The sequence below is a fragment of the Vigna unguiculata genome, chromosome 10 (assembly GCF_037176805.1).
Source record: "Vigna unguiculata cultivar grain cowpea cultivar isolate G323 ecotype 2 chromosome 10, ASM3717680v1, whole genome shotgun sequence".
NCBI classification, from domain to species: domain Eukaryota; kingdom Viridiplantae; phylum Streptophyta; class Magnoliopsida; order Fabales; family Fabaceae; genus Vigna; species Vigna unguiculata.
This window is the reverse complement of record NC_140801.1, coordinates 25,323,619-25,350,715: the sequence shown is the minus strand read 5'-3', so window position 1 is coordinate 25,350,715 and position 27,097 is coordinate 25,323,619. Positions and strand designations below refer to the sequence as shown.

The 27,097-nt window shown below is 38.1% G+C and overlaps 1 protein-coding gene and 1 long non-coding RNA gene across 2 annotated transcripts; both read left to right on the top strand.

Moving 5' to 3' along the window:
• Positions 1 to 9,226: 9,226 nt before the first annotated feature.
• LOC114166220 (uncharacterized) lies at positions 9,227 to 26,015 on the top strand. The gene is made up of 3 exons (XR_014985109.1): positions 9,227 to 9,914; positions 25,314 to 25,380; positions 25,561 to 26,015. It is a non-coding gene; the product is annotated as an uncharacterized LOC114166220 (long non-coding RNA).
• On the top strand, positions 12,844 to 14,766 carry LOC146882354 (uncharacterized). Its single transcript, XM_085667730.1, has one exon. It carries the CDS (start codon positions 13,163 to 13,165, stop codon positions 14,381 to 14,383), a length of 1,221 nt encoding a protein of 406 aa, XP_085523856.1. The 5' UTR covers positions 12,844 to 13,162; the 3' UTR covers positions 14,384 to 14,766.
• Positions 26,016 to 27,097: the final 1,082 nt, after the last annotated feature.

Here is a 27,097-nt window from a genome sequence, read left to right as displayed (position 1 = left end):
AAATGTTGCGGCATTCACTTCTGGGAATGGAGCAGAACCAATTTGGACAGGTTTCTTGATTTTCTATCAAAAGCTCATTGTTTTGTTCAGCCATACAAAGACATGAAATAAATTCATAATATTTATTGCTGCATTCACTTATGGGAATGGAGCAGATTAGGCGGATCTCATGATTTTTCATCAAAAGCTTTATTGCTTTGTCCAGCCAGCCATACATAAGCATGAAATAAATTCACAATATTTGTGAAATCTCTTTTCACAATATTTTTGTCATGTTGCTTGGATGCTTTATTTCTTTATTGAATGGTATCCCAATATCCATTGCATCTAAATATATTTCAACATTTAAAATCCAATATAAGGAATTCTTCCTTGTAATAATATCAAGGGTCACAAATCCAAAATTTTCAACATTTTGTGTGTTTAGAACTAGCACATAAAATAATAATATTAATAATAATAATAATCATAATAATAATAATAATCACCGTCATAATAAAAATAAAAATAATAAGACATGGATGAAAATTAATAAAGTTAAACAATTCTTATAAGACTCGTGAAAATTAAATAATTAAATAATTAATTAATTAATAAATGCGGGTAGGAAGAACATTTTTGGTATTTAATTCTGGTTTGTATGATGTGAAAAAGTACTAGCTCAAATGGTTGAGAGTATTTTATCGTGTGAGAGGACTTGGGTTTAAGTCCTATTTATGTTTTAATTAATTATTATTGTTTTAATAATATGTGTAATTATGTTGTGTAATAATATAATATGTGAATTATATTAGTTAGCAAGAAACATGAATTAGCTTGGTGGTTTAGCATGGATTTGGCATGGTTGTGGGTTCAAACCTTGGAGAATCCAAATTAAACTTTATTGTTTTGCTATTTTTGGTTTTGAATTGAATATGAAAGGGTAGAGGAAAACCCTAGCAGCCAAGGAGGGCTGGAAAACCATCATGAGACAACAAATTAAATGATATTAACCATGGTTTAATTGCATTTTCGTTTTAGACCATTAAACCACATTAAGAGCACTTTTAAGGCTAATTAGAGGGAAGAAAGAGGGTTTTGGTGGGCTGTTATTATGGTTGCAGAAGGGAGAACGAAAATTGAGTGTTTGTGAGGATTGAGAGTGTTGAGAAGAACCAAAGAGGGTCATCGGTGATCAAGGGAGAATTTTCAAAGTTCTAAGCAAAGGAGACCAGGTTAGGGAAGTTTTACGCGTTAAGTTTATATTTAAACCTGATTGGCATGCTAAGTATGGTATGATTACATATGATTTATATATATATTTTTTTTAGAATTTGTGATTCTGAGAAATTTCCAGAATTAGTCTGGTTGGTGGTGAACTGCCGCCAGACTATCTTTTCCTTGCTAGGCCATTTAGGGTTCTTGTAGAGGAATCACTTGCCAAGTATAACCTAAAATAGACAAATTGACCCAGGTTGACCAATCCTTACTAGGGATGTCAACGGGGCGGGTAAGGTACGGGTAGTAGTTCCCTCGTACCCTACCCGCTGAATAAATATTCGCCCCGTACCCGTACCCATATCCGTCGGGTATCCGTTATACGGGTACCCGTCTATTTTTTTCATATCGGCGGGTATCCACGGGTACCCGCGGGTATTTACAAAAATATTTAAAAAAATAATTATTTAACCATAATTATTGTTTGGATCAACAAGTCTCCTTTCTCTGATTGATTCTTGAAAAACAAACAAATAAACAATCACTACCAATTTATATTGTAGTTTATTTTTGAATAAAATATTAAAGAAATTACTAACTTCATCAATGTCCACCTCTTGCAACATTGTATAAAGTTTCATGTTGTCCAATTTTAATCTAGAAGAGCCTTAAAACATAAGGAGTTCAGTAAAAATTTCTAACAATCACTTAATTAAAATATATAAGTAAAAGTGTTAATTTCATTACCTTCCATGTTGGTCCATAACAAGTCTTAGAGACACATCAATGCCTCCACAGTATATGGAAGTAATTTACTCATTTGTGGGGTAAGAATCTGACCACCATTATTGAATGAAGACTCATAATATTTTTACTAATATATATATATATATATATATATATATATAATTTTTCTGAATTAAAGTTTTTACTAATATAATGAAGACTCATAATGTTTTGACTCATTTGTGGGGTAATAATTTTTCTGAATTAAAGTTTAGCGGGTACGGGTATCCACGGGTACAGATACTATGATACCCGTACCCGCCCCGTTAACATGCGGGTATCAAAAATACCCATACCCACGGGTAGCGGGTATCCATTTTTAATATCCATTTTCTATCCGTTGCGGGTTTTATCCGCGGATACCCGCGGGTACGGATTTTTTTGACATCCCTAATCCTTACTCAGAGTTGGCTGGTTGACCAGTCTGACTTTTTTTGGACTATCCATTGAGAAGTGGACATGTGGCAACGCTTTCTTTTTTTTCCAGAATTAGGGTTTCCTCATGGCAGCAAGCTGCCGTAGGGGGTTTGCGATGACACAGAATGCGCTTCTGACGAGGCTCACGATGACAATGTGGTGGTGTTCTGGTTTGAACTGATGTAGATCTGTGACGATTAGAACTCACGTGCAGATGCGTGAATGGCTTCGTCTCTTCGTATGCGTAATGGCATTGTGAGAGGGAGGATAGATTCGTGTTGGTGGAGATGCAGGTGCGAACTCGTGGTGGCTTCCATGGCGAACTCGTGGTGCAAGTGTGGTCGTTTCAAGTGGTGGCGGCGTCGAGCACGGTGGTTCGATGCGTGAAGATAGAGTTGTGGTTCTGGCATCGGGTATGGCAGATCACGTGAGAGGATGCAGAGGTGTTGGTACACGTGCTGCCGGAGATGCGGGACTGTCCGGCGAGCTCGAGTGGTTCGTCAATGGAGGTTCCGGCAGTGTGACGAAATGGAGAAGACGATGCGTGATGGAGGATGACGGCGCGACGTAGAAGACGGTGGCGCGAGGGGTTATCAGAGGTTGGTGCCGGAGATGTTGTGCGAGCAGGTGGTGGCTGGCACGGAGGAGGATGGCCGACAGAGGTGCGGTGACGGCTGGAGTCGGGGGTGGCGGCTGCGGCTGCGGCTGCGGCTGCGGCATGGAGTGGGTTGGTGCGAAAGAGAGAGAAAGAGAGATTAGGGTTAGGGTTTGTGTTGGGAAGGAGACGATGACGTGGCAAACATTGATGGGTGATTTGAGTTAGTGGAGGATTGATGATGTGACAATCTGTCATTGGTTAACTTAGTAAGCGGAGGATTGCCACGTGGCAAAATCTGGTGGACTAGAGTTTAAGTGACATTAGGGGTGCAGCTTAGTAAAAAGGAGGGGTGCAGAACAGAAATGAATTTCTATTACAAAAGGGGTGTAAACCTGAAAACAGGGGGTGCAACTAGCTCCAGAAATGTTTTATTTTAAAAAATAGATATTCCAATTGGAAAAAGGGGGTGTAAACTTGAGAATTGGGGGTGCATTTAGTACCTGAACTATTTCTCTCTAAAATTCCTATTCAGGAACTTAATTTATGAATTAAAATATTCATTATTTACACTCTTAAGGACCCAAATTAGATTATTGTTGCAATAGTAAACTCAATAATATCCAATAATATAGTATGCGACTAAATACAATTTTTAAGCGCGAAAATAATATTAAATTCCCAAAATTTAAGTATTGAATGTGAGCGAAGGTTCCACTCATCATACCTTCCAAGCGGTTTGGAAGTGGGCAGTGCTTGGCGGTACGTGTCCCCCGCCAGGCGATTTTACTGCAGCATTATTGGTGTGATTGTGTGATATATATAACTATGCAATATTTATATTTATTTATATATGTGTAATTTGTTAGCTCACCCTATCTGCTTGTGTTTGGCGATGATCGTGTACGCGGTACACGGGAGCAGATCTTATTGCAGGTGGATCTGGTGAGGCCTAGAGACGGAGCGGGGCTAGTTTTGGGAGAAGATTTTATCAGAATCTTTATGAAGTTTTTATGCTTTCAAATAATTTGTAATTATGAATATTTTGGACTTTTGGATAATTACAATGTTATTTATACTTATGAAATTTTGGTTTATTGTGAAAGTAATAAAAGTTTTTAATTTTCCCGCATTTTGGGAATATCAGTTATAATAAATGAATTTTTATTATTTACTTCATTATTTTATTATTTAAATTCGTAATATCCAGTCGGGATGTCACAATTCTTATCACAAGAGGAAGAATATAAGATAAAATTATAAATTGAGAAATGATTAGAAAGAGCCTGGATTGAGACACGCAAAGCATTGTGGTTAGAGAGAGAAAGCTTCTACTAGTCCTCAATTGGTTGGAGCACCAATAAAGCGAATAACATAGAGAATGACGACAAATAATATAGAAGAGAAGAGACAAGAGAGAATAAAGAATGAGAGAATAGGGAGCAACTCATTTGTGTCTTATTATTGATAGGAAGAATCCTATTTATAGATGCAACATGTATTCCACAAAGGAAACAACGTAGTCAATACAAATATTTACATAAAGAGTAATGAATCATATGAGTAAATGTATCAAATCAATAGACAATCATTAATTCATAACAATAATGACACATCTTAAATTAATTTACTGCTGGATTGTGTTTCAATTACTTGTCATTTTTATTTGTTTTATTGTTAATGTATATCTTTATATATAATTATGGATTACTATAGTTGACATTAGCCTAGCATTAATATTAATATTTATAGCATAAATATTATTATTATTGGTATCATTATTATTTTTGTTGTTATTATTACTATTCATAATGGTGTTATTATTATAAGTGTGCTTTTCTTTAATTATAGAAAAAGTTGTTATACTAAATACTTTTGCTAAATAGAGTTTTAATCTTTTAAAATTTTTATAATTTATAATTTATATTAATATTATTATTAGTATTTTTAATGATTAAATAAATATAATAACAATTATATTATTATTCTAAAAAAATTTTAAAAAAAAATGTTCGCACAGATAATAGGCTATTATAATTATTTCGTAAAATCAATTAACTATATTATATTGTGATATCAATTCTATTTATTATATTTAAAACTGAAATTATTATTGCATCACTTAGATTTACTATTTCATTACTTTAATAATAACATTTACAACAATATAACTTAATTTTTATAATATTTTATTACATAATACTCTCACTATTTTATTATTTTAATATACAAAATAAAACAAATGCGCCGACGGGTCAGTATACTAGTTGAATATTAGAAACCTAACTCTGACACGTGGCATGATACTAGTTGGTACCCATATTGAATATTGTAATTTAAATCATTAACACCTACAAATTAGGTTTGAATTATTGATTATAATTGAATAATTTAATATGTAAATTTAATAATTATTTTAACTTATCTAATTAAAAACATTAACTAATCAATTAAAAGTTAAAATAATATTTTATTTGATTAAATGTGACTTTAATAATAATTTATATGTATATATAAACAAATTTAAAAAATAAAACAAATTAAAATAAAGGGACCAAATTGAGACTAAGAAAATGACACCTGGCATAATACTGACACGTGTCACTGTCACTGCCACGTGGCATGATGACATCTTGACACGTGGCAATTTTTTATTTTTTAAAAAAAATTCAAAAAAAAAAATTTAAAATAAAAAAAATTCAAAAAAAAAAATCAAAAAATCGAGGAACTGACACGTGGCACTCCCTCTAACGGTGTCAACCTTGACTTAACGGAAAGGGCAAACGTGAGACGTTTCAACAAAAAAAGGGACTATTTTGAGACTTTTAAAAATATGGGTACCATTTTGAGATTTTGACTCTAAAATGGGGACCAAAGGCATAATTAAACCTTTTTTTAAAAAAAACAAAAAAATAGACGGGCCAAATCGGCCCGTTAGCCCGGTCTATACGGGACGGGTTGTGATTATTGACCCATTTTTGTTTGACGGGCCAGGTCAGCCCGGCCCGTTTTTTGACGGGTCACATACGGGCCGGGCCAAAACGGGTCGGGCTGGCCCGTTTGCCACTCCTAAAATCAGCCTCATGCTTTTGGCAAAGATACAAACAGAATATACATGGAATGGGAAACTAGCATGTAAGAACAAGAGCAGAACCGTTTGAAAAGAAAAAAACTTTCGAGCACAAGAGACCAACTCACTCGCAGAAGAGTGGGGGGAGAGTTTTCGAAAAGCCAGTTCATAATACACAACAGGGGTATCGCAACTGGAATCGCGACGGGAAACAAACCAAAAAAGAAAACGAGTTTAAAAAGAGATTGGAGTTTCCACCATAGTTATTTTTGGAAAACTATGGAAAATCATAAAAATAAAGCAAGTCTGCAAAAAACCAAATTTTTGGATCCGGGAGTCAGTTATGCGTAGGGAAGGTGTTAGCACCCTACAGCGCCCGCCCAAAGGCGGTACCTTTAATTAAAAATGCAAAGAAGATGTGGTTTTCAAAATATTAATTTTTCCCAAAAATAATGACACAAATAATACTAAAAAGAAACAAAAATATATTTTTTGATTTTTGGGCCCGACAAGGATTGACCTTGGTCCTACGTATTCTCATTAAAGATGAGAAATCAGGGTTACGTAGTTCTTTAGAAAAACGATTTGGAAAACTATTTGAAAAAAAAAGATTTAAATTTTTTGGAGGTGAACCTGACAAGGACTGGCCTTGCTCCTACGTATCTCACGGTGGAGAATCAAGGATCACGTAGTTCTAAGAAAGACTCTTTTTTAAAATGTTGATTTTTTTATATTTTGAAAATTTTGTATTTTTTTTGGTGTTTTTTTTGAATTACTTGAAAATATGTGTCATACGACGCAAGCGGTCGGATAGACACTAAAAGAAAGAAAACTAATTTTGGTATTTTTGAAAATGAGTGTCACACGGTGCGGACAACCGAACAGACACAATAAAGCAAAAAAAGAATATTTTTCATTTTTTAAATTTTTCTATTTTTTGTAATTTTTTATAATTTAAAATATTTTGATTTTCTCTTTTTTAGGAAAAGAAAAGAAAAGAAAAACTAATAACAAAAAGATAAAAGTAAAAAAAAACAACAATAGTAGGGTGCATGAGTAATGTGGGAGGTGCAACGAGTAATGCATAAACACAAGCCCAAAAATGAGAAACAAAGACATAGGGGGTGCGAGTTATAAGATATGGGAGGTGCACACAGTAAGCAAGCAGGGTGCGTGAAGTAAATGTGAGAGTGCATGAAGTAATCATGAAACAAGTGTGGCAGGGGTGCGAGGTTAGTAAATATCAGGGAGTACTCGTAGCATAAAATTAAAACAGGAGTGCGAGATAAAGAAAAAAAAGGGTGTGTAGAGTAAAATGTGAAACAAGTGTGGCAGGGGTGCGAGGTTAGCAATTCTGGAGGTGTATGAAGTGAAAACAGGGGTGGAGAGGTTAAGATGGGGTGCAACAAAGAAAATATAAAACATACCCAAAAGTGACAATAAAAATGCAGAGGGAGTGGGGGTCAGTAAATATGGGGTGCAGTAAGTAACCAGTGAAGAGCAGTGGTGTTTGCAAGCAATAAAGCCCAAAACGAAAATGCAAAGCAAAAGGAGTGGGAATAGCATGCAGGGGGTGTATAAATGAAATGGAAACAACACACAAAAGAGGGGTGCAAGATTGAAAGCGGGGTGCGTGAAGCAAAGGCGTCTGAACCCAATCTCGGCCCAAATGAAAGAAATGTGAAACCCTAATTAACTAAACCTCACGACAACCCTTTTCCTTCTCCAATGTCTCCAGCCATCGAGCCATCAAGACTCCAGCCGCAGGTGCCACTGTTGTAAGTTCCACGGCCGGCGAGACGCGTCGTCGTCGACGCCAGCCATCACCGAAAGCATCGCCGGCGAGAACCCAACTCCTTGAATCTTCCCTGTTCTCGTTTTTCTCCTGCGCACGAGGTAGGCCGGTTCTCAGAATCCTGTCGTTGCACACCACGCCGCTCCAACCTCGCGTTTGCCAGCTCAGACCGCCCCGACCTGGACTGCCGCCACGGCGCCGTTGCCGCTTGCAGAGAGCACTACCGGAGATACCAATTGCCGCGAAGTTCTTCTTGCGTCGAAGTGGCTCACTTAAACACGAAACCTTATGGCCGTCGCGACCAAGACCACCATCGTTGCCGCCGACGATTTTCCTTTCCTCTCTATTTTTGTTGTCCCGTGTTGGATGCGCGGGAATTGTGGAAGATTAGACGTGAATGTTTGGGTGCTGGAATGAGGGTAATGAGTAGGGGTGGCAAAACGGGCTGGGCCCAACGGGCTAGCCCGTCAGCCCGTGCTAAAAGGAACGGGCTGGGTTGAAGATTTCAACCCGTCAGCCCGTTCTGGCCCGTCCCGTCCAGCCCGTCAACTTGACGGGCCAAAGTACGGGCTGGCCCGTCCTGGCCCGTTGGCCCGTTTTAAAAAAATAAAATAAAATAAAAATAATTAAAAAGATTAACTTTTTAGATTATATATTTTAAATGTAGAAATATATAATAGTATTGTAATTTAAATCATCAACACCTACAAATTAAGTTTGAATTATTAGTTATAATTGAATAATTTAATATGTAAATTTAATAATTATTTTAACTTATCTAATTAAAAACATTAACTAATCAATTAAAATTTAAAATAATATTTTATTTGATTAAATATGACTTTAATAATAATTTATATGTATATATAAACAAATTTAAAAAATAAAACAAATTAAAAAATTTGAAAACTAATTAAAAAAATTAAAAAAATTAAAAAAAAACTAGACGGGCCAGCCCGGCCCGGCCCGTTAGCCCGTCCTATACGGGACGGGTTGTGATTATTGGCCCGTTTCTATTTGACGGGCTGGCCCGTCCCGGCCCGTTTTTTGACGGGCCACATACGGGCCGGGCCAAAACGGGCCGGGCTGGCCCGTTTGCCACCCCTAGTAATGAGGGTTCTGGATCTTTGTTTTTTTTATTATTTTGGTGCAGGTAGAAGATGAAGATGATTGGGTTATGTTCGTGTGTTGGTATGGTGTTCGTGTTGAGTGCGGCGGGATTGGAATGGGATGGTGCGAGATTGGAATGGAAAAGGCAGGGATAAATGGAGGGAATGTGTAGCCATGGGAGTTTGGTTGGGAAGTTAATGAACAGAATGACTGAATGTGTTGTTTTTCATCTTACAAAGAACAGAATGAGAAACAGAATGAAAAAAAGCCCCCTGAGTGAAAAAGGTAAAGGTCTCCCTGAATGAAGGGATCTTGATGATATTTGTTGTATCTGCTATGTTCATTTCCTATCTCGAGACGTGAGATAAGGCTGAAAGCAGATGTTTCTTCCTGCTCTTTCCTTGTTCAACCATCATGAAGGCTGAAAGCAGATGTTGCTTCCTGCTCTTTCCTTGTTCATCCATCATGACCATGGTCAGCTAGCTACCACCCATAACTATCAGAGACCTTACGTTAATCTCTTGGTCTTCTCTCTTTTTTCATTTCATTTTTTTTTCTTAAATAATAAAAAGTAAAAAGGAAAATAAAGAAAATTGTAAATAAAATAAGATTAAAACGAAAGAAAAAAAATAAAAAAAATAAAAAAATGAAATAAAATAATAAAAAATAAAATAAAATAAAAATAGAATAATAATAAAAATAAAAATAAAAAATAAAAAATAAAATAAAAGTAAAATAAGATGAAAAGAAAAAACAAAATAAAAGTTAAATAAGATTATGAGAAAAAAAAAGAGAAAATACATTATAACCCAGACAAAATTAGACGTTGACAAGGGAGAATTCTATCAGAAGGAGCAACAAAGCAACAATGAGATTGCAAAGAAGGGAGCTAGAGAAATTAGTGACAGCAAAAGTAACATCATTGAAAAGCGGATGTACAAGAGGTACACTTCGAAACACACTTGAGCATGAACATAACTGATGTACATAATTGATGTTGGTGTGAACCGATCTGGCGTTTGTATAGGATCGTTTATCTGTTGGATTGTTCATTATGAAGATGTGTTTTATGAATTAAATGTGTTACTTGAATGTTGTTTTCATCATTCCTGCAACTGCAACAAAAAAAAGAAAGAAACAGGAAATCCATTCATAAACTCCATTTATACATTCATAAGCTAGATTTTGTTCTTGCTCACCATCATCTGCATCTCGCACCTACATAAAAAACCATAAAAAATAGAGATTCACACGCTCATTGCTTACATTCATCTTCTCCTTCTCCATGTTTTGATTTTCACCTTTTCATTGTACAGAGCCTTCACACACCATCCGTTACACCTTCACTCGACTTAAGTCATTTTCCAAACCCTAACACCTTCATTCGAATCCCAACCCTCAGTCTCCATCATCGTCAACCTTCACCTTCAACCCTTGCATTCACAACACGAAAGTCATCACCTGAGTATCATGTTTCTCTTCCGTCATGAATCAACTTCTCTTTCCATCTTCATCTTTTTCGTTCATCTTCATGACTCACCTACATAAAACCAAAATAAAAAACAGAAAACAGAAGCAGTCGTTGTCGCGGCGGCCGGAGGGCTGGTTTCCTTGGTGCTCGCGGACCCAGTCTTGGTGGCTGGCACGGTGGTAGCGAATCGAAGGGCCTAGGGCGCTTTTCTCTCTTGCGGAAGGAGAGAATCAAGGTTTAGAGATGGATGGGCGCCAGTGTGGATGCCGACGACGGCCGGAATCGTTGATCGCAGTCTCCGGTGGGTAGAGCAGCGCAGTCGTGAGGAGGATTGGCATCGTCTTGTGGTCGTGCGGGGGAAGAAGTGGTCTGTCTCGCGCAAGAAAAATGAATGAAGAGAAGAAATCGCGAGTTTCTCGTCTGCGCCGGTGGACGTCGAGAGGGAGAGAGGGAGGGGGCTTGGCTCCTGATTTTTGAGCAGTTAGGGTTTAGGTTCCACATGCCACGTCTGAGCCCACCTCTCGTGCACCCCTTTCTTTCTATTCTGCACCCCCATATATGGACTGTGTTAATTATTTGTTGTACTCCTTGGATTACTACATACACCACACGTTTGGCTTGTGGGCTGGATAGTCATTTACTTCATACACCATGATTGTTAACCACGCACCTCCTATATCTTTGTTTTCTATTTTGGGTTTGTTTTATTCTTTAACTTGCTGCACCCCACCTTTAATAAACACACCTCATTTACTTCATGTACATCCCACTAATCATTCTCATATTTTGTTTTTCACTTTTATTTTTCTTAAACAATTTCATCTTTTTATTTATTTATGTATTTTTATTTAAAAACAAAAAAAAACAAATATATTTGAAAATTACCAAAAATTGCAAAAATATAGAAAACATAAAAAATGTTCTCTTTATTGTGTCTGTCCGGTCGTTCGCACCGTGTGACACTTATTTTCTAAAAATATCAAAAATAGTTTTTTTTTCTCTTTTAGTGTCTGTTTGACGCTCACGTCGTGTGACACATATTTTCAACTAATTCAAAGATACCAAAAAATTAAAAAATTTTCAAAATACAAAAATATCAACATTTTCAAGTGACATATCTTTTTAGAACTACGTGGTCCTTGATTCTCCACCGTGAGATACGTTGGAGCAAGGCTAGTCCTTGTCAGGTTCACCTCCAACAAAAATCAAATCATTTTCTCAATTGTTTTTCAAATATCTTTTAAAGAACTACGTAACCTTGATTTCTCATCTTGAATGAGAATACGTAGGACCAAGGTCAATCCTTGTCGGGTCCAAAAAATTAAAAAAATATTTTTGTTTCTTTTAGTATTATTTGTCTTATTATTTTTTTGGAGAAAAATAACATTTTGAAAACCACATCAACTTTACATTTTTTAATTAAAGGTATCGCCCTCGGGCGGGCGCAGTAGCGTGCTAACACCTCTACGCGTAACCGACTCCTGGATCCAAAATCTAGTTTTTCGCATACTTGTCTTATTTTCATGGTTTTCCATAGTTTTCCAGAATAACTATGGTGGCGACTCCAAATCTCTTTTCAAACCCGTTTTCTTTTTTGGTTCGTCGTCCCGTCGCGATTCCGATTGCGACAAGTAGGAGGGAAACTTTTGACCAATTGAGGGCGGATAGAAGACAAAGTGAGATATTCCTTCAAGAACACATTTAAAGGCTTGAACTTAGAAAAGATGAAAGGAGAAGAAGGAGATCTTCTTCCAAAGATTCAAGCCATGGGGGAAGAAGAAGAAGGCACAACCATGATAGTGGGGGAAGGCGCAATCAACTCCCACAAAGGCAACCTCCACCAATCAAAATTCCAAAGTTCAAAGGGGAGAATGATCCAAACATCTACATTGAATGGGAGCAAAAAGTGGACCAAATCTTTAATATTCATTTAGTTAGTGATCAAGAGAAAGTAGATTTAGTAGTTTTAGAATTTGAGGATTATGCCATGACATGGTGGCATCAATTGTGTATGGACAATATTAACCAAGAACCACCCGCAGCCTCTTGGATGGACATTAAAAATTTGATGCGCGCTAGATTTGTTCCTTCCTACTATAGGAGGGAGACTCTATTGAAGCTCCAAAGGCTTCAACAAGGGTCCATATGTGTGAATGAGTATTACAAAATGATGGAGTCCATGCTTCTCAAAGTAGGACTCCAATTTGAAAGTGAAGAAGAAAAGGTAGCTAGATTTGTGAGTGGTCTTAGAAGAGAAGTTCAAGATGTAGTTGAATTGTATTAGTACTCTACTTTTGATAAAATTTTACACTTGGCCCTAAAAGTTGAAAGTCAATTGAAAAAGAAACAAGAGGCCAAGAAGAGTACTCCTTACAATGACTACTACTCTAGGACTTGGAAAGGAAAAGAAAGAAAAGATGAGAAACCATCTTCCAAAGACCACCCACCTAGATCAAATGCGCCTAGAGTCTCCCATGAAAATGCAAACTCTTCCTAAGGTTCAAGAACTAGTTGCATAAAATGTTTTAAATGTTTGGGGGTATGGTCATATTGCTTCAAATTGCCCCACAAAAAGGAACATGATCTTGAACCCAAAAGGAGAAGTTGAAAGTGAGCATTCTTCTCCCCCTCCCTAAAAAGTTCTTCCTCCCACACTTCTTCCCAATCTTCAAGTGAGGATGAAATCAAACCCAATGATGGAGGTTTGTTGGTGGTAGGCGCATGTTAGGCCAAGTGCCCAAAGAATTTGAAAACCAAAGGGAAAATATTTTTCACTCAAGGTGCCAAATCAACAACAAAACTTGCTCCCTCATAATTTATAGTGGAAGTTGTGTCAATGTGGCTAGCACAAGGGTTGTGGACAAGCTTGGCTTGAAAACCATCCCTCATACCAAGCCCTATAAGCTATCTTGGCTTAGTGAGGAAGGTGAGATCAAAGTTGACAAACAAGTTCTTACCAACTTCTCCATTGGAAATTACAAAGATGAGGTATTTTGTGACTTAGTGCCCTCGGAAGCAACTCATATTTTACTAGGAAGGCCATGGCAATTTGATAGAAAAACTTTTCATGATGGTCATGCCAACAAGTTTTCCTTTAACTTCCAAGGCAAAAAGATTACATTATTACCTCTCTCACCAAGAGAAGCCAATGAGGATCAAATTCAAATGCTAAAGAAAAGAAAGGAAGACAAGGCGCAAGGACATGGCAAAGAGGCCAAGAAGAGCATGATCTCCCTCAAAGGGGTGAAAAAGGTAATGCTTGCCCAAAAACCTATGTTCTTAGCTTATCTTAGTGAATCTTCCCCCTCTTTCCAAAGCCCTCACTCTAGATGTCCCCAAGACTTGTCATTAGTCTTAGATGAGTTCCAAGATGTTTTTCAAGAACCTCCAAAGGGTCTCCAACCCCTAAGAGGTATAAAACACCAAATTGATTTTATACAAGGCTCATCTTTGCCTAATAGGCCAGCCTATAGGACTAGTCCCAAGGAGGCTAAGGAAATCCAAAAACAAGAGAATGAGTTGTTAGAAAAAGGGTGGGTGCAACATGGCATGAGCCCTTGTGCAATGCTCGTGATTCTTGTCCCCAAAAAGGATGGAACATGGAGAATGTACATAGATTGTATGGCTATCAACAACATCACCATCAAGTATAGACATCCCATTCCTAGGTTAGATGATTTAATTGATGAGTTACATGATGCGACCATATTTTCCAAAATAGACTTGAAGAGTGGGTACAATCAAATTAGAATTAAAGAAGGTGATGAATGGAAAACCTCTTTCAAGACTAAGTTTGAATTATATGAGTGGTTAGTCATGCCTTTTGGCTTGACCAATGCACCTAGTACATTCATGAGACTCATGCATCATGTTCTTAGAGAGTTCTTAGGGAAGTTTATTGTGGTGTACTTTGATGACATTCTCATTTATAGTTTGTCTTAAGATGACCACTTGCATCATTTTCCAAAATACTCGTAAATGTGATCCGTAAACACGACTTGTAAATTCTACTAGGAAGCTCGATCCGTAAACTCTACTCATAAGCTCGATCCGTAAACTCTACCCTTATAAGCACAATCTGTAAACTCGCCCTATAAACTCCACCTATAAATCCTACCCATAAACACGACCTGTGAACTCGACCCATAAATTTGACATGTAAACTTATCTATAAACTCGACCCTTCAACTCGGTATATAAACTCAACCAATTAGCTCGACCCGTAAACGCGACCCATATACCCGATTTGAAAACATTATTTGTAAACCCCCCTAAACTCGCTTATAAACTAAACCCATAAACTCGGCACATAACGTTGATCTGAAAACAAGACTCGTAAACTCAACTCGTAAATTTGACATGTAAACTCGACCAGTAAACTCGGCCTGTAAACTTCAATCATAGACTCGACCTTTAAACACGACTAGTAAACTAGACCCTACTCAACCCGTAAACACGACCTAAAAATGTGACCCGTAAACTCTGCTTGTAAACTCATCTCGTAAACTCGCCACATAAACTCAACTCGTAAACCCACCCGTAAACATGACCCGTGAACTCGACCCGTAAACACGACTCATAAGCTCGACCTACAAATTTGACAGGTAAACTCCACCCTTAAACTCGGTCTGTAAACTCAACCAATTAGCTCAACCCGTAGACCAAATAAAAAACACTATTCGTAAAGGCTACCCCTAAACTCAACTTGTAAACTAAACTAGTAAAGTTAACCCGTAAACTCGACTAGTAAATTCAACACGTAAACTCCACTTGTAAACTCTGGCCATAAACTCGATCCGTAACGATAACCCTTAAACTTCACTCGTAAACTCGACATGATAATATGACCTATAAACTCGACCAGTAAACTTGACCCCGTGACCTGTAAACCCTACTAGTAAAGTCGATTTATAAACTAGATCCGTAAACTCGACCCATAAATGCGACCCATAAACACAACCCGTAAACACGACACTTGAACGCGACCCGTAAACATGACTAGTAAACTCGCCCCATAAACTCGGTCGTAAACCCCACCTATAAACATGACTTGTGAACTCGACCCGTAAATTTGATACGTAAAATTACTCGTAAACTCGACTATTCAACTTGGTCTGTAAATTGAACCAATTGGCTCAACCTGTAAACTTGACCTGTAGACCCGATTTGAAAACACTATTTGTAAAAACTACCCCTAAACTCTCTTATAAGCTAAACCCATTAACTTGGCCCATAACATTGATATGAAAACATGACCCGTAAACTCAACTCGTAAATTTGACACGTAAACGTGACCTGTAAACTCAGCCCGTAAACATCGATCGTGGACTCGACCTTTAAACTTTACTAGTAAACTGGACATGTACTTGACCCGTAAACACGACAAAAAAAGTGACTCGTAAACACGACCCATAAATATAACATCGCGTCCGGATATTACAGATTTTAAATAACAAAATAAAAACATAATAATAAAACCTTATTTATTTAAATTCATTTCTCAAAAACACGGGAAAATTAAATCTTTATTACATCGTAAAATAACTCAACTTCATAAATTATAAAATTCCAATACATTAATCCAAGTCTGATACATTAATTCCAATACCCCTCTCTGATGCTAAGCCTCACCAGAACCACTTGCAACATCCTCTACTCCCGTGTAACGTATACACGATCATCGCCAAACATAAACAGATAGGGTGAGCTAACATCATATAAAACACACACACACACACACACACACACACACACACACACACATATATATATATATATATATATATATATATATATATATAAATCAAATATATAAGCACATACACACATAAAAGGATTTCTATCCTTTGATTCCATACCACATGGCCACTACCATGTTCCCGTGCTCTACGTCTTTAGATGAATACCTCAAGATGTCTTGCTGTCACACTTACAAGCCACAACTTGTAGAACACGTGCGAGAAACCTACTACAAACCATACTATGTAATGCCAAGAGGAGTTCTTAATACGAACATAGTTCGTAACGTCCCAAGACTACCAAACTCGTCAGCTAAATACTGAGAAGGGCAATCTATCTAGACCCATCCGTATGAGTCACAACTCGCACACTCACACCGGCAACACTCGCCAACTCGAGCCACAACTCAAGAGTTCCTCGTGTTCGTCCGCCATCCCAAGCCACAACTCAAGAGATGCCATTCCGAACCACAACTCAAGGAATGTCACGTGTTTAACCCCTATCCCAAGCCATAACTCAAAGGATACATTCCGAGCCACAACTCAAGGAACATTCCAGCAAGCTGACCTTTCAGGTATCACCAAAGCATTGTAGATCACTCACATCCAAAGCAAACAATGCTTCTACCATTGTGTTATCGCCTGGCGCTGCTCCTGAGCTGCTAGGCAAAACTTGCTTTCAGACCGCCTGGCGAGGGACACGTGCCGCTAGGCGCGAAGCGCCTCATAGCACACTGACCTTGCAGACATCGCCTGGCGGGACCACCCTCACCGCCAGGTGCCACACGTCCTAGTGCACTATTGTTTTTGTAGCTATCGCCTAGCGGAGCAAACCCCACCGCCAGGCGCTACACTAGTACTTGCGCAATACTTGTTTTTGTTCTAATCCAAACACATTTGCCCATGCACCAACTTTTCTTGCCACTCACCCGAAATGCCACAATCCTGATTGATTATTGTCAACACCACTTCCAATTATCATAACTCCTCTTATGTACATCAATTCACTATATGTTATCACGCATGCAAAATCTCAAGGGTTCACACTTATGTTTTCATTATTAATTGATACAAGCTGCCCTCTCCCTTCCAACATCACCACAACATTGATTCAACCTTACTAATTTTCTCTTAATCCATTGCCACATTATATCACATTCTAACACTTGCCTTAAACCATGCCTAACTTGTCCACCCAAATATGCCAAATTTCCTAATTCTCCTGGTCCAGCCATTCCGTTTTCCAATGTTGGTTTAATTACTATTTTGCCTCATTTATAATAACAGAATTTTCCCACTTACCATTTGGAGCCCAAACTTCCATATATTTCTTGATCAACACCAAGAAACTCATGATCTGTCATTGCTTTAATTGATTCATACTATTCTCTCCAGAACACATCATTAATTTTCCCATGTGCCCTCATGTCCACAAGCAAAACTACCACCCTTACATGCACTGTCGCCTGACGGCAGATTAAGTCCCGTTAGGCGGTACATCAGTTTCTGGGGAACCCAGATTCTGTTGCACCTAACATAGAAACCCTAAAATCCCAAATTGCCTTTTTTTGCCTATGATGAGTTCAAATTTTTGCCCTCATTTAATATTTAAATTTGAGGATTTAATTGAATTTTCTGTGCTTAAAGGTTGATTTAATTAGGATTTGTGATTATTGGATTTATTGAGTAAGTTTGGTAAAAGTGGCGTAAAAATTGATTTTAGTTGCATAAAATATTATTGGATATTCTAACGTTTGTTAATGCAGCTGGAATTTATTTTTGGTCATTAATAGTGTGGATTTGAAATATTCAAAGTTACAAAATAAGTCCAAAATCAGGAAATTCTGGAAAAGAATAAATCAGGAGCTAAATGCACCCCCAGATTTTATTTGCACACTCCTGCTGCAAGTGGACCACAAAAGAACTTGTTCTGCACCCCTAGTTTTACAAAGTTGCATCCCTCCTACCACTTAAACTTCATTCACTCAGATGCTGCCATGTGGCAATCCTCAACTTTTAAAATTGGCCAACCAGAACAAGCCACATGGCAACAATCCTTGCACTAACAAGCTGTCCAATGGAAGGCTGCCACGTCATCATCTTCATCTCCCAAAACAAAAATCCTAATTTTCCTCAAACTCTAGCCGCCACCATTAACCCTAACTATTTTGTTCACTACTAATTTGGCAATACTGAAGTTGCTAAAGTTAAGTGGTGGTAATTTGATCGCCTAACGACAACGATATCAGCCTAATTCCGCAATCCAGTCAAGTAATCATGCATTCAGAGGCTCTAATTATCAAATTAAAGGTGATCATAACATAAAACCCCAATTTCAAAACCCTAAAGTAAGTGTTCATACAATTTCCTCTAATTACCTTCCAATCACCACATAATCCAACAATTCTAGCATCTAGCAACCAACCAACAAATATAACTCCTTATTTCCCCGGTCGGAATCAACTCAAAAACTCCAAAAACTTAAAAAATCGAGCCACATTGCTCGCGTCGCTTGGCGAGCCAGTTCGTGCCGCCAAGCGGTTCCTCTCAGGAACCCAGAATTTGCTCAAAACAGGGATGAGTCGCCTGGCGGCTTTGAAGGTCTGCCAAACAATTTATGGAAATTCCAGAATTTGGATTCCTTGCTTAGAATTGAATGTTATTGTTCCTCCTCGATCAACAATGGCTTCCCTTAGCTCTCTCCTCGTTCAGCTCCTCCGTTTCACTCAATAACCACAGTTTGTCTCTAAAATTTCACTCCTCACAATGCTCTACAATGGCAGACACCTCAACTTTCTCTCCCACTCTTAATTCTCAATTGGAGACAGTGGAGATTAAAACAGACAAAATATGTTTGAGGGCTTGATGAAAATCCCCTCTACTGTTCCTGATATTTATATATATTATGAAGGAGATACAATTCGAGGTCCCCATAATGACTTGGTCAACATGTCTGCGAGTTGGTCATTCGATCCCACAAACTCAGTACATATTTCCTTTGCCAATAATTTTCACGAACAAAATGACAGTCTATTTCTATATGTTTTATTCTCTCGTGAAACACTGGATTTGAAGCAATGTGGAGAGCAGCTTGATTATCGCAATACATCTTCATAGTCTTGATGTCACAAAACTTAAGTTCTTGAAGAAATTGCTTCACCCATATAAGTTCACATGTTAGTGATGCCATGGCTCTATATTCAGCTTCAGCTGTCGATCTAGCTACTACACTCTGCTTCTTACTTTTCCATGAAATAATATTACCTCCAAGGAATACACAGTATCCAGTAGTAGATCGTTTGTCCATAGGAGATCCTGCCCAATCCGCATCACAATATCCAGAGACATGAAAGCTTCCTCGATCTTCATATAACAACCCTTGCCCGGGAGCCTTTTTTAGGTACCTTAGAATGCGGATGATAGAATTCCAATGGCCAACACATGGAGACTGCATAAACTGACTAACCACTCCAACTGCAAAGGATAGATCTGGCCTTGTAATGGTGAGGTAAATTAGTTTTCCAACCAGCCTCCTGTATCTTTCAGGGTCAGAGAATAATTCACCTTCTTCAGTTGTTAACTTTTGATTTGGGTCCATAGGACTCTCTACTGGTTTACAATCAATCATACCAGTTTCTTGTAGGATATCAAAAGCATACTTCCTTTGAGAGATTACAATGCCATGTTTAGACTGTGCCACTTCAATGCCCAAGAAGTATTTGAGGCTTCCCAAATCCTTGGTTTGAAAATGCCTACACAAGTGCTCCTTTAATTGAGATATGCCAACAATATCATTTCCTGTAATGACTATATCATCAACATATACTATTAAGTAGATACATTTCCCAGGAGAAGTATGCGAGTAAAAGACCGAGTGATCTGCCTCACTGCGTCTTAACCCAAAACTTTGAACAATGGAGCTGAATTTTCCAAACCAGGCACATGGTGATTGTTTGAGGCTGTATAAAGAGCGATGCAATTTGCACACCATACCAGACTCCCCCTGAGCAACAAATCCAAGAGGTTGCTCCATGTAGACTTCCTCCTCAAGATCACCATGAAGGAAAGCATTCTTGATATCCAATTGATGAAGTGGCCAATGACGAATGGCGGCCATTGCAAAGAAGAGTCAAATAGCAGTCATTTTCGCCACATGAGAGAAAGTGTCACAATAGTCAAGGCCATAAATCTGAGTGTACCCTTTGGCAACTAATCGGGCTTTGAGCCTATCAACCTGACCGTCAGAGCCAACCTTAACTGCATATACCCATCGACAACCAACCGTCTTCTTGCCCGGTGGGAGGGGCATGAGCTCCCAAGTATGGTTGTGTTCAAGAGCTTGCATTTCTGCAATCATGGCTTGTCGCCATCCAGGATGATCAAGTGCTTCCTTCATATTTTTGGGAATAGGAACAAAAGACACTGAAGATAAAAGAGAACAATAGAAAGGCGATAATCTGTGATAACTAAGAAAATTATAAATGGGATGTGGGTTCCGAGTGGAACGAATACCTTTTCTGAGAGCAATGGGCCAACCAGAATTACCTTCATCAGGAGGCATGGGAGCAAGAGACGAAGGAGAAGGATCTGAAGTCGAGGATTCACCATATTCTTGGATAATTGGACTATCCATCAAAGTCCTGTGTTGGAGGTCGGGACTCGGGAAGGTATCAGTAGGTGGGGATGGGGGCTCGGGAGTAGGTGGAGTAGGACTCGGGTTGACAGAGACATCTGAGATAGGGGACTAAACCACAGGAAGAGGGAGGACTTGTTGTATGACATGAGTGTCTTGAACAGAGGAAGAGAAATAAGGGGTTTGTTCAAAGAATGTGACATTGGCAGACATGTAGTATTTCTTGGTTTCAGGAGAGTAACACCGATACCCTTTTTGAAGACGAGAATAGCCCAAGAAGACACATTTGAGAGCACGAGCAGAAAGCTTATCTAGATCTGGAGACAGGTCGTGAACAAAACATACACAACCAAAAACCCGAGGAGGAATGTGAAAAAGAGGGTTATCCGAAAACAAGATGGAGACAGGGACTTTATGATTGAGAGAGGAGGAGGGCATCCGGTTAATAAGAAAACATGCAGTTAAGAGGGCATTTCCCCAATGATGGACAGGGATATGAGCACCAAGCAAAAGTGTACGAGCAGTTTCAACCAAGTGTCGATTTTTTCTTTCTGCTATACCGTTTTGCTGTGGTGTGTGTGGACAAGTGGACTGATGCAAGATACCATGTGAACTTAAAACTGCAGACAAAGCAGATGAGAAGTACTCTTTGGAATTGTCACTTCTTAAGATTTTGATTACTCGGCCGAATTAATTCTTGATTTCGTGTAAAAAAGATGTGAAGATGGATAACAATTCAGAATGATCTTTCATAAGATAAACCCAAGTACATCGTGAAAATTCATCAATGAACGTAACAAAATACCTAAAACAAAAAGACGAAATATGACTAGGTCCCCAAATATCGGAATGAATGATGGAGAAACTAGAATTACATTGTGAGAGAGACTTTTTAGGAAAAGCAGATCTAACATGTTTGCCTAGTTGACATGATTCACATTCTAAGGTGTGGAGACCACTAAGTTCAGGACACATTTTTTTTAACTTGGACAGATGAGGGTGACCAAGTCGATGATGTAACACTTTAGGACTAGGAGCTGCAACACATGACACTTGTGGACGAGATCCAAAATGATATAAACTGCCGGCTTCATATCCTTCTCCAATCTGTCTCCTCGAACCACGCTCCTGTATAACAAAAGATATGTGATCAAAGGTTACTGAACAGTTGAACAATTTGGTTAACTGGCTTAAGGAAATTAAATTAAAGGGACAATTAGGGACAAAAAGGATAGATTTTAGCGTTAGGGAGGGAGACAGGATGACTCAATTGACTCCCTTTGAGGAAGTTTTAGAGCCATGGGCAAGGGTTATAAAATTAGGTTTGTTTTGAAATGAAATGGTTGAGAACAAAGAGGTATTACCAGAGATGTGGTCAGAAGCACTGGAATCAATTACCCATGAATTGTGACTGTCAATGGATTGAGAAATGCAAGCTGTTGAAGTACTCGAGGCTTGAGATGATTGTGTCAGGCTGCTGGACTTGAGACGTAGGTACTCTTGATACTCGTCCTCAGTGAATTTGGACTCAGTAGTGTCAGCCTGAGAGACATTGGCAGTCTTAGAAGGAAAACCATGTAAGGAGTAACAGTTTTCCTGAGTGTGACCCATCCTCTTGCAATAGTGCATTGATGACATCCACGGCCTCCACGTCCACCTCCTCTAGGTCCACGTCCTCCTCTTCCTCGAGTAGCGGCCATAACAGATGATTCTACTCGAGCATGAGATTCTTGAATTTCAAGTGTTGGGACTTTCGGGACACGAATCATACGCTGGATTAGGGTGTCCATGGAAGGGACCTCATGAGAGGTCAACAGTTGATCTCTAATGTGATTGAAGTCTGGATGAATAGCGTGAAGAATCATCACCATATAGTATTTGTCCAGCTTCTTCTTCATTTCATCTGAAGCGTCGACTTCGAGAAACATCCGCAGGTCTTCCACGGCTGATTGTGCTTCATTCATGAAGGAGATCATGTCATGATTGGTCATTTTCAGAGATGCCAACTTGTCCACCGAATCATATAGGCGTTGGATATTGTTGGCATATATATTCTGAGTCCTCTTCCAAAACGAGTGACATGTTTTGAATGCCCTAAGAGACATTAACAGTTTCGGCTCCACGGATTGCCACAACAAGGCACACAATTGAAAATCTGCTTGCTTCCACTGTTCGACTTTTTCTTGAGGCACGTGGCTTCCGTCTTTCTCAAGGTGGTCATGATGTCCTTGACCAAGGAACCACATCTCGACGGCAGCGGACCAGGAGAGGTAATTTTGTCCATCTAGCTTCTCGGAAGTAATGGAAGGACTTCTAGAGAATGAAATAACACTTCCAAAGGCCATTTCTGATCAAGGGAACAAAAACAAAGAGCAGAAACGCAAAAAACAGTGGAGATTTTTAAATGACCGAGGGAGATGTCCGCAAGGGTGACGTCTGGACCTCACTGAATCGGAGTTTTGAGGGTTAGAACAACAGTAGAAGACTCCGGCGAGAGCTACGGAGGTGGCACCGTGACGTTCCGATCAGCAGAAGGTGGCGCGTGGGCTGCACGCGCCTGTTTGCAGCGGAGAAAGACGCGGCGCGTGGCGACGCGTGGACGGGAGGCTGGTTCTGGCACTGGTGGGGGTGGTTGTCGCTCAGAGAGGCGCTCCAGATCTAGTGGTTGCCGACGAAAACTGAGGTGGCTGGAGACGACACGCCTGTTCACAGCGGAGAAGATGGGGTGCGTGGCGGCGCGTGGACGGGAGGCTGGTTCCGGCACCGGTGGGGGTGGTTGTCGCTCGGAGAGGCGCTCCAGTGGTCGCCGGCGAAAACTGAGGTGGCCGGAGACGGCGGCCGGCGGCGAGCAGTGGTGGACGACGGCGAAACAGTGGCAGACAGTGACGGTTTTTTGAACAGTGACGGTGGGTAGCTTTGGATAGTGTTTTATGGCAATGAATAGCTGCAGACAGTGATTAACAGTGACGGATGGCGGCGGACAACCATGGACGATGGCAACAAGTGCCGATGGACAGACCAGACGGAAACCAGAGCAGGATCGACCCGCTTTGATACCAAGTTGAGATTAAAACAGACAAAATATGTTTGAGGGCTTGATGAAAATCCCCTCTACTGTTCTTGATATTTATATATATGATGAAGGAGATACAATGAAGTTGAATCATTAAAGGCTGCAACTAGGTGCTAGGTTAGAGGTTATCCAACACTCAACCTCCTAGCTTACACATCATGATTGCCTAAATATATTAATTACTTCTACAGAGACTTAACCAAGCCTTAATGGTGCTTAATGGCTAAAAACGAAAGTAGCATTAAGGTTATGTTTAATTATCATTCAATGACTTTTCCATGATGGTTTTCCTGCCTCCTTGGCTGCCCCTTTTGTCTGCTAGGGTTTCTTACCCTTCCCATCCATGGGGTCAAAACTAATTTTAGCAAAAAAGAAGCTTAGTTCATGTCTACCAAGGTTCGAATCCACAACCATGTCAATGTCAAGTCAATGCATAATCAATTCAACCAATTCATTTCTAAAACTGTCATGCAATGATACAATATTATATAATTTGACTGTCTCATTAAATGGCATTGGCAGAGGATCTTCACCACCATGCATTACTTCTTGCGTATAAATAGAAACTTCCAACCTTTTAATAATTTGAAGTTTAAACTTTGGAAATTGATATTGGTTGATTCGAATCTTCTACTGTTATCAAGTTGAAGACTGTTGTGGTATATTTTATTGTAGTTTATAATTTGTCAATGCATATTTGTAATTCCACTTCTCTACATGTCTTGATAGAAAATCATTATCTATATATCGGGAAATCGACTTCTTATACATAAACATATTATATATATATATATATATATATAATACTCTAAGTCTGGAATGTTCGACAGATCTCATTTTGTCTTCTGAAGTAGGCGGCCTAGGCCGCTTACACTTGCCTATTGATTCGTTTGATAACTGATTGCGTGCTTGCAAGACTTTATGTAGGCGGGTTTAACTGTGTAGTTTCGTTAGGCCGCCTAGGTGCAGTACACCAGTCCCCCAACCTTTATCGATGGAGGTATGGCGGCAAAGGATGAAAAGTGTGAGTAGTATCATGAGGCCGCCTAAGTGTAGTACTATAATAATCAATTTAGATATCAATTTAAAAAGTAAAAAAATTATTGATTACTAAAATAGTCACTACTATGAATAAAAAATTATAATTGGTCCCTAAATGGGTCTTTAAAATTAGTTATCATGGTTTTGACCACAAAAAACAAATTTGTCACTAAAAATTAGCTACGGTTTTGGCTAAAATGATTTAGTTTTTAAATTAATCTCTAATTAATTAATGACCAATTTAGTGACTAATTATAATTTTTTATTTATAATAACGACTATTTTAGTAATCAATAATTTTTTATTTTTTAAATTGGTATCTAAATTGATCTAATAACTTTTGGTCACTCAAATTAGTTACTAATCAAGCATTTTCTTGTAATCTAGGGAGATTTATGGGCTACTTTGTGGTTCAAGCACCGGATCTTCGGGAGCAGTATATAGACATTGCCAAGTTAGTTCCTTCTTAATGCTTTATTACATCGTTTCCCACAGGGTCTAAATGATATGACTTTTCTGGTTTATTATTCCTGTTATTACAAATATAAGAAAAGAATTTGGTACAATATTATTCTATCAATAATTAATATCAAAATGCTTCTTTAATTGGATTAAAAGTTCTGTGTATTTAAAGTGTGCAGGAAACAAATAAAGGTTGGGTCCAAATGCAGGTTAATATCCTTTTATTACAGGCAAATGGTGCAGGATCTGTGCTTAGCTTCTTGATGCTTCACTGCCACTTTCAAGGCGTCAACCCTTGGAAGGGCCGACTATTGCTTCTTGAATCAGTAAGCTCAGTACTTGAACAAGGATTGTTACAAGATGATAAGAAAATAAAAAATGTATCAACTATGAAGGAATGCATATCTACCATGGCTAGAAAGCATCGCAATAGAAAATTGTTGCCCATGTTGAAGAATGGAAAAGTAGCTTCGAATGATATCTTAATCAGGTTACATGAATCAAAAAAAAGGTTTTATAATTTATGGTTGTAAAGTATACAATATTTGTTTGTTCCACAGATCATGAGAATTTTGACTTTCACAGGGGAGACAAGTTTTGCCTAATGACAAAGGAACAATTCAACAATCACTCAAGCTTCTTATTGGTTATGTTGGATCAAAGAGTAACAAGGCGGATTACGTTAAAAGCCTTTAGAACAACATCCAAACACCTCAAAATCAATTTTTTGGAAGCCACCACTACTACATGTTCGTTCTTTAGTAACATTTAAAAAATTGTTATTAAATTATAAAAAATGTTACTAATATTTAGTAATATTATACCATACGTATACTAGTGACATTTCTACGTATCAATCGAGATATTTATAAAAAACGTTACTAGATATTTTTAATAACATTTATTTAATAAAAATATAATATTTTACAAAGTGTTACTAAATTGTTTTAGTTGTAATTTTTTTATAAATGAATGATATTATAAAAATATTACCAAAAATCATTAGTAACATTTTTTTAGTAACATTTTAAAATTGTTATTAAAAAAATTTAGTGATTTTTTTTTAAGGCAACATTATAAAAATATCACTAATATAAATAGTCATACCAACACTTTTTTTACCAATTGATCTCTTGTAGTCATAAGAAAAAGGACCTATTTTTCTCTTACTAGTAGAACATATTAATTAAATATAAAATTAAGAAATAATATCTTATTATATATATAATAAATTACTACGTACTCGAATGAACAAAAAGAAATAATTAATTAATGTGGTGGAGTGTTAGAGTTTTACTAGGTTTTGATGCAATTTCTACCGACTCATCAAGAATTTCAACCATAGAACCACTTTTTAACATTCTTGGCCACCAAGGATGATTTTTCTTTATTGCCACTAGCCATAAATGTACTTGACTTTGAAATTTTATGTTCAAAATAACCGATAGACAAAAAAAGAATATGCATAGAACTTGGTACATTAAAAACAACATGCCATGAACATAAATGACGTTGATTGCTGTTAAGCTAACAAGTAGCAAGGAATATCATATACCTTGTGAAGGTATGAGATGCTATTTTTACCCGGGCCTGCAACTATAATTCCTCCTTGTTTCCTGCCACAATGTCAAATATAGTGGAAATGTTAAGAGAATTCAGCTATGCACCAAAGGGAAAACATGGAAAAATGATTAAAAATCTGTCAGAAA

Bases quoted from the DNA above. Each gene is read 5' to 3' on its own strand.
- LOC146882354 (XM_085667730.1), top strand. From the start codon at position 13,163: ATGTTAGGCCAAGTGCCCAAAGAATTTGAAAACCAAAGGGAAAATATT.